The 9,354-nt window shown below is 31.6% G+C and overlaps 1 protein-coding gene and 1 non-coding gene across 2 annotated transcripts; one reads left to right on the top strand and one right to left on the bottom strand.

Moving 5' to 3' along the window:
- The first annotated feature begins 76 nt into the window (after positions 1–76).
- Positions 77–4,025, top strand: LOC141482665 (protein PRRC1-like). The gene is made up of 5 exons (XM_074176249.1): positions 77–303; positions 871–973; positions 1,026–1,178; positions 3,041–3,203; positions 3,260–4,025. The coding sequence occupies exons 1-5, from the start codon at positions 183–185 to the stop codon at positions 3,374–3,376; spliced, it is 657 nt and encodes a 218-aa protein (XP_074032350.1). The 5' UTR covers positions 77–182; the 3' UTR covers positions 3,377–4,025.
- On the bottom strand, positions 3,724–3,799 carry LOC111504305 (small nucleolar RNA SNORD31). Its single transcript, XR_002721989.1, has one exon. It is a non-coding gene; the product is annotated as a small nucleolar RNA SNORD31 (small nucleolar RNA).
- Positions 4,026–9,354: the final 5,329 nt, after the last annotated feature.

Below are 9,354 nucleotides of genomic sequence, written 5' to 3'. Positions count from 1 at the left end.
TTGATTAAGGTAATGTTTTGCTAGGTTTTGCATTTCATCTCACCAATTAGGTTGAATGAAATTATTATATTTCAACTATTTATATTTGTCTTTTGAGTGCTGCAATACCACCAAGCAAAGGTGTTCAGTTTGGACCAACAATCCAGCAAAAATCTACTGAGAAAGATGCTCCTGGAGGATTCATGGGTCTTGTAAAAGAAGCTTTTTCAAGCGGAGGAGTTTTGTCAAAGATGGCAGAGAAAGCCAAAAGCTCTGTCGATTCAATTATCACTACCCTGGATCCACAAATGAGTGAATTCATCAGTGAGTATTGAACAGTGTTTTTTTTGTATGAACTGTTGTTGCCTATCAAGTTATCAAAACCCAGTCTGTGTAAATGGAAAAATCTCCGAGCATAAATCAAGGTAATACACATCAGGGCATTGTTTGACATTGGCCAATGCTCTAAATATCTTTTTACAAACTTTTAAAATAAACATGTAATGAATGAAATTACCACCGTGTATGTATCAATTAATTACCAGTGTCCACATTTGAAAAAATATTCAATAATGGGGAGTTGTTTAATTATATTGGTCATTCAGTAAATGTCCCGAATTCTTAGTTCTATTTATTTCAGAACATTCTAAAAGATTTAGTTTCAAACTTTTCTCTTTCAAATGTAACAATCATAGTTGTGATTGAATACATGTCCTTTTGTCAAAAGATGGTTTGCAAATGTGGAATTGGTATTCCCATTCTATGCTCTTTGACTCTTTGAGGAAAGGTTCTCCCCGTTTGGCCAATATGAAGTTTTTGGCAAGAACCACAAATCATGTAATGTTACTTTAAAATTATTTTTTCACATATTCTATTTTATAACACTTTTAGACTCTGGTGGAGATACGGAAGTCACAGTTATTTCAGAAAATGAAGAGGAAGTAAGTGCTTTGAGGGAAGCATTTCACTCGGTGTTCGGAAAGGCTTGGGTGAAGTAAATATGTGTATAGAACATATCTCCTTGACTTGACAGTTTTCTTTTGTAGTGGAATGAAGTTAAATGTCCCTCCAAAAAAATTTCAGGCTGTGGGATTTGAAGAAGGCAAAAGAAATGCAGAAGAAAAAATCGAGTATTCCTTCAAATATAGGAAGACTCCCACAGTAGCCATAGAGAACATTCTTTTGGAACAAAACGGAGAGTAAGACATTTTGAAGACATTGTTATAAATAACCAATATGTGGCAATTCTCCCAATGATGCCAACAGTCTGTAATTTTCATTTGAAACTTCAGATTCTAAAAAAGGACGATTTTTATTCCTACTCAATAGTATAATCAACTCTCCTAGATTCATGATTTTCATATTATAGGAAATATAGAAATATCTAATTTTGTGGGGTTATGTTGACCAGTCTTCTTCCATTAATTGTCATTTGGTTGTTTACATAAAATGTAAATTATGTGAGCAACAATTATCTCAAAATTTCAAGTTTTGTGTCCCTCACAGATCATTCCATATAACCCTATGAAAAATAGGTAGCTCTTTACATTCCCAAAATTCCCACATCTCGTTGAATTTACTATTGTAAAACAGGTTTCACAGGAAAATACCTCGATTGGAACAAGAAGTTTAGGTTAAAGGAAAATGGAAGAGTTCTCTCAATGTTGCTAGAGTTCATTTGAAGCACTTTTTCTGAGTTGGCTATTCTGTATATAACTAGTGTCAGTTGTTATATTGTTCCTACAGTTACCTGCACTGAGTATCAAGAATACTAATTAGAAAATGAATACAATGGAAACAACAAATAAAACTCTGAAATGGATAATTCGAACCTCAACTTCATATGACAACTGACACAAACGCGAGGACAAAGAGTAGCCAACTCAGAAAAAATACATGTGATGCTAATAAGATTTTCATTTCTATGAACTATATAATTAATACAGCAAATAAAATTAGAAATGCATAATATAAACATCAACTACATATGACAACTGACGGAGACAAAGAGTAACCAATTTAGAAAAATACACGTACTGCTAATAAGATTGAACATTAACTTCATATGACACTGATGAAGACAAAGAGTAGCCAACTCAGAAAATATACATGTGCTGCTAATAATATTCTCATTTCTATGGAGGATAAAATGATAATAACTTTCAAACAGCAAATTAATCTCAAAAATGGATACTACAAACATCTACAGCTCACACAAATGACAAAAAAACTAGCTAACTCAGAAAAAATCAATCATGAGTGTCATAACCACCTCTTAGAAAATCAAATTAAATTACTTTCAGTTAACTAGTTTAGTGATCAAATAATTTTTCTAAAGGTTGGTTGGGTAGCAAGATCAATTTTTTTCCTAAAAAAACCAATTGTTTCTTGCCGACGTTTCGAATTTAATTAAATTCTACTTCAGGGCTCGAAAAGTAGTTTCTTCGTGTTGCTAATATTTTACTCCTATAAAGAAGTGTTGAAGCGAGAATTCGTAATCTGCGCCGGTAAGAGAAGCAACAAACCCTACTTAACGGTCTATTAATTTTCGTATTATATAATCTGTTATTCTTAACACTCTGTATAGACAAGTATATTTCTTGGGATTATGCCTCGTTTACTGTAACAGCAGGAAAATAGATACTTTTCATAGTTCTCTAATTTGAAAATTATGAACATAGGAAAGTTGTACAAAATACCAGAGACTTTGCATTCCATTTGCTATGGAGTGATAATAAAAATGAAAAAATTTCAGTTCTCAACACCAAAAATATTAGATTGGCACCATTGAGAATTTCAGTTTGTTTTCAACACCAAAAGTATAACGTTGGCGCCATTGATGAAACTTTTTCGCTGTTTGGAACATCAAGTATTTTGATATTTTATCAATACTTTTTTTTTTGGAATATACTAGGTTTGCTTTTCTCACAAATATTCCTGATATTTGTGATGCACTGTTTGGAACCTTTGGTGTAGTAATGAAATTTTGTATTTTTCTACCTTGTGAATTATCAAAGACAGAATCATTCAAGATATCCATGGATGTTTTGTTATATTTTAGATGGTTTGAACTGAGCATCTTAGTGTTGAAAGATACAGAACGACAAATTACTGTACAGACTTTCAGCCAAGCTACTCCTGTGCCTGTAGATGAATTTCTAAGGTCTATCACTCCGGAAAATAAAACCCTCAGCACCCAAGAAAAGTTGGCCTCAATTGCACAGGTTGGTTCAAACTTCATCAAAACGAAAATGGTTTAATAACCGCATAATTGTTACAGGCAAAAGGTAACTGGCAACAACATATTTCTGGAGTTTCTAGAAAGGAAGTTATTCTACTGGCTGCTAAAACTCTCGTGAGCTTGTATAAAAACAAACTCTCGGCTAGAATTTTCTGAAGATAATTTGAGCCATCTACTTACAGAACAATTGAATTGAAATCTATTCAACAAAATAGGATTGTCAAGAGTATTTTTTGCACGGTCATGTGCCACTTACTGTATGAACAATGTAAAGAACTTCGAATCTACATTTCAATCTCGTACTTTTTTCAATATTTCTCTAAGAATTTACAAATAAAAATTTTTTAAATAAAAAACATGTTTTTAAATCAAATCTTTATTATTCCAGCGCTATATTATTTCATTTTATATACTCACTTCACAGCTATCCAAAATTCCTGTAACAAAGAACTAATATAACTTCAATTATAATGAAACAAATCCAAAATATACACAATATGAGAAATTCAGTGAAAATAAAATAACCACTCACTCATTGAAATTCAGACTGGGGCGGTAATAAACCTCATCATTAGAATGTTAAAAAAATATTCTAGTCTCCTAAAGGCATTAATAATTATCCTCTCAAAATGGGCTTTTGATGGAAGACAACACAACTTTTCAATCCTTCCATAGAATTCAATTTCAATCAAAGTAATGTGAATACTGAAGAAATTAATTAATTCGAAGCTTATTCCATTTTTTCTTATTGTTACATAATGACACTGTTGGAGAAATGTACTCTATTTATTATTAAAGATTTCAATTTTTAATCTGAAAAATTTTTTTTCAAGTATTGCATTCCAACAGATTTGTTTCTTTGGATTGTATTCCTAGTAGAAAAGTTTTGATAATAAATCACTAAAGTTATTGATCATCAGGCCCCTAATGAATTAGTTCGACAAACTTTTTTGTTTGCGGAATCACAAAAAAAGAATGAACACTAAACTACTTTTCAATTGGTAAAGCACGCTTCTATTCAAGAACATTTTATTTCGTTATCAAAAAGTTATCACACAAATAACTGAAATGGAAGATGAAACACCTCCGAGTAGAATAAATAAAAAACAAGCACTTTTCCTCAACACCAGAACTGTATAATTATTCTTGACTCGCGTTTCACCAACCAAGTTGGCGTTCATCTCCTGGTGTTTGGGAAAAGTGCTAGTGCCGGAAGTGACTCTGACTGAATTAAATGTAACAAATCAAAAAGAGAGCAAAAAATCAGAAAGTGAGCAAAACAATTACCATTCTCTCTGCCGAGGGCCACATATGATTCAAATCCACTGAATCTGAAAGAATAAAAAACATTCAATTACTATATCGTCAATAAAAAATCGTGTTGTTTCAGAAGATCTAACAAAAATCAGACCTGTTGAGCATAAATTTACAACCATCACCATTATTCAAGTGTAGATAATCTCATCATAAACCAGTGAAAGCATTATGTGTATGGATGACAATGCCTCCTCTTCATATAATTTTAATATTTTCTGCATTGATTTATATAAAATAATAAATATTCCAAACAGAGAAACAGAAAATTTAGAAAACAAATTAAAAAATCAACCAAGAGCATCCACTCAGATTCAAAGTAACTCATTAAAGGTAATAAAATATGTGATAGATACCTTTTGGAAAAATTGTCAGGGAGTCTTCAGAAAAACTGTCACTGCGGTACTCTTAGGAACAGATCTGAAAATCGAAAATAACAATATGAAATCAATATTCAATCTAATACCATGATTTTAATTCTTTGTAATTTTCAGACCTGTTGAGCTGATAATATTACTTCCCTCATGAATATTCTGGCGTAAATAATGTCATCATGTAAAGATAATAAAATACCAAATGAAAGCTGTTACAATTCTCTTGATTCCTCATTTATATCAATTTATTATTAAATATTCCCAGGAAAGTCTACAATAGTTGAAGAGAACTGACCGATACTGGATGAAAATCCATATTAAAACTAATTAATACAGTTTATTGCAACGGTCAGCAACAGGCGGACCGCGAAAAGTCAAACCTTGGACCGCCAAGTATACCAAGTATAAATTATTAACGTAGATAAGGTATACAATTCCTTAATTAAATGAAAAAATATATTTAAGCCACCCATTCAAAGCCAATCTCCGCCCTATATCTTTCATACCAACCATCGCAAAAATCATTGAAAAATTAGTTAAAAAACGACTACTTGGATTCATAAATAAGCATAACATCAGTGAAAATCAATTCGGCTTCCAGAATAATAAAAATACGCACGATGCAATTTTCTCATTTCTGAATAAAGTTTATTCTGAGATAAATGTCGGTGAAAATACTGCCGCAGTATTTCATGACCTGTCAAAGGCATTCGACTGCGTTGATCACAAAATACTGCTGAGAAAGCTCCAACGTTATGGATGCAGAGGAGAAACTAACAAATGGTTCGATTCCTACTTAATGGGATTGACGCAAATGGTCAAAACTTCTCAACTTTCAAAAAAAAGTGACATTAATTCTGGAGTTCCAGAGAAGGTTCTGTGTTAGGTCCCATTATTTTCTTTTATAAATTAATGATCTCACCAAGCTTAACATTTCTGGGAAGTTCACCTTATTTGCAGATGACACTACCATACTTTGGAATAATAAAAACACTTGTGAGTTGCACAAAATAATCTCTGCAGACTTGAAAAAAGTTAAAGATTGGTGTGATTCAAACTAAAACAAATTTATTATCATTTAGATTCTCAATCAACGAACTTTTTTTGAAGATAGATCACTGGAATCTAAAAATAACACTAAATTTCTAGGAGTCTTCATTGACCAGAATTTAAAATTTGTGGATCATGTTGAACAACTCACCAGAAAAGTCTCCTCTGGCTGTTATGCGGTTAAAGTGATTTATAGGAAACCTTAAACCAAGAGACTCCTGTAGAACCTTCTTCAAACTACATAATATTCTAACGGTAACTGCATTATTTATACTGGAATCTGTGTGTTTAATAAATAAGCAAATATTAAATTTTGCTGCATCCTCTTCCCATTACAACACCCGAAACTGCAGACACACTCTGAAAATCACTGTGCCAACTAAAAACATTACCAGAGACTCCATATTTTACAAAGGTGGAAAAAAGTACAACCATTTACCTATGGACATAAGATCTGCCAACATAAATGACTTCCAATTCAGGAAGTTATATATTCCCTATTATACTTTGGATGAATATTTAAACGATAGCTTTTAGCTGACTTACGCATATTTTTTTATCTTTATTCATTAAGGAGCTCTTAAGTTGTTACTTTTTATGTTTACTATTTTATAAACTTTTATATCCTCCATTTTAACGTGGTTTGTACCTGTGCACTATTTATATTTTTATTTCAGTTGGTATGTATTGCATTTTTTTTTAAGTACAAGCTTTGTCTGCAAGACTATGTCTTATGATAATAAAGCATATTATTATTATTATTGAATTCAACTCAGTACTCGTTTTATTTCGAGTTTCCTAGATAACCTGTTTTACAAGTACCTACAACTGATATAGTTTGATTAGTTTCCCATCTAGCCTGACTAAAGAACAAGTAACCTTCTTGCAAAACTCAAATACGCAGAAAACCAGAAAGCACTTTTGAGTTCATAACAAGCGCAATATGCTGGTTGTGGCTTTTCTGAAAGATAATTTGAAATACTTGAATGCGCTCAACACAGAGTTACAAGGAAATGTTAAATTAATATGGGATATGATACAAAGAGCGTCTTCTTTTCGTCGCAAACTGGATATCTTTGAAAGCGATATGGCAAAACAAAAATTCATCAATTTTCTAACAATTCTTAAATATAAAAATAATTCAGCTATTGAGGATCTGGCCGATCAATGTAGCGGCAGAATGGACAGATGTGACTGTCAAGTTGTTTAATATGTCAAAGCCATCACTTCAAATAGAGAAAATTGATTTTCAAGATGTGTCTTTGCAAATGTATGAAACGGTATCGTAATGAGAATTTTAGACCAAACATGTCTCAGAAAAATATGAAAATTGCAAGAAACTAGCTTTAAATGTATCCACTATGTTTGGTTCGACATATGTATGTGAAACATCTTTCTCAAAGATGCATTTTTTGAAAAATAAATATCGTTCGAACGAACACCCAATAGAAGACCCACTTCGAATTTGCTGTTCCTCAAGAACCAAACTGGCTCAAGACCCTCGGTATAGTTTCTCACATTATTTTAGGTCTTGTGTTCTATAATTCAGAATTTGATTCGAAACCAAAATAATACATAGGTAGAACTTAATTTTCTGGATTTTGTAAAATTTTCCGCAGCCTCCGGACCCCACCTAAAACTACTTACAGACCCCTAGTTTTTGTAAAACCCTTTAGTGGAAATCATACAATAAACTGTATTAGTTAGTTTTAAAGTATACAATTTTATATAGCCTAACCCACATTATTCATAAAACAGAAAAATAGGGCAAATATATATTTAATTTTCAGTCAAAATTAAACAGCTTTATTAATAGACAGACTATAATAGTTTCATGAAAATATCAAAATATATTAATAGTTATAGTGGATTCTTTGAAAAATAAGGTGAGTGTTCAAATTTCGAGGGCCAGGTACGTTCGACTTAAGTTGATTTTTTATTTTTTCATATTTGTACACTCGTCTCAAATACATGTTCATAGTTTTAGTTGTTCAGACTGTCAGAAACATTCTGTTACTCAAAAAATTCGATTATAAATTCAACGACTTTTCCCATTTTCACAAATTTGGCCAATAAAAATATTTACTAAACGTATACATATATAAAATCAAAAGTCCCTTTTACCACAGTATGGTGTAGTGTTTCACGAAACGTACCATTTCAATCTTTTCAAATCCGGTTGCGGTGCCCTCTGATGATCAAACGGGAAATGCTGAAATAAAAATTTGTATTTAGTTCGCAAGTTAATTAACAACCAATCAACTTGAATAGAAAAGTACATTTCAGATGGCCGTTCTATTTGTCTTCAAAATAAGTCAGAACAGGTCTGTGAAGAACATTCATCATTAATATTGAAATGCTATGAAAATTCGTATGTAAATTTCAGTAAAACTGGAAATATTGAAAAATTAATTCAGTGATAGCTTACTATTTTATATTTTCAATCTAATACAGATGTTCATGCATTGCCTCAAAGAAATGCCAATTTATTTGGGATGAACAAAAAAATATTTTTTATACATACATATAATATTCAAAAAAGTGTATTTTTTAAGTTGATTCAAAATGTTTCAGATTTTTTTCCAAATATTTCATAGAACTGAATCCAAGGGATAAGGTGAAAAAATGTATTCAGTCTCTAGTAAAAAGAAACTGACTTACCTCTACATATATCGATTCACAGAGGCTACTCACACATATTAAACCTGAAAATAAGAAAGCAAAATCAGTTGGACCAATCATTATAAATATTCAACTTCTTTATGCAACTATGAATCAGATGGCCGTTCTATTTGTCTTCAAAATAAGTCAGAACAGGTCTGTGAAGAACATTCATCATTGAAAAAAAATAGAATAATAAACTAGAATTTCTGGACGAAATAAACATGTTTCACCAACCAAGGAGGTTGGTTAAACGCGCGCCGAGAAGAGTATTGCAGTTCTTGTGGGAAGTGTGTTTTTTTTTTATGACCAAATGAAAAATTTAAAGCAGTTTGACAGCTTCTAGGATAGTATTCTTTTCAACACTTTAGCTGCAAATTTTAAAGTTGAAGGTTAGTTAGTATCTTCTTCAACAGAAGGTACTAACCTTCAACTTATATTTAGTGGAAATATAACATTTCCCATAATTTTACAAACTATACGTACCTCAACATCAATAACATCATGTAGGAGCAGTAGTTTGTAACAAACTTCCAAAAAGGGATCTGAAATTGATGAAGAATATATCATGAAAGCGTCAAGCTCAGATTCAAGAAAATCTCAGTATTCAAAATAATATATCAGACATCCAAGGAAGTTCATTCTTCATTTCATTCAGTTGGCAACATCAGTGTCATCATAATTCAAGTAATTGAAATTGTCATCAACTTTTGTATCTTTGGTTTCATGAAAATT

This window comes from Leptinotarsa decemlineata, unplaced genomic scaffold (genome assembly GCF_025532065.1).
Source record: "Leptinotarsa decemlineata unplaced genomic scaffold, Ldec_3_MD MMD2_tig00001719_RagTag_RagTag, whole genome shotgun sequence".
Taxonomy (NCBI): Eukaryota; Metazoa; Arthropoda; class Insecta; order Coleoptera; family Chrysomelidae; genus Leptinotarsa; species Leptinotarsa decemlineata.
This window is presented reverse-complemented; position numbering and strand designations above follow the sequence as displayed.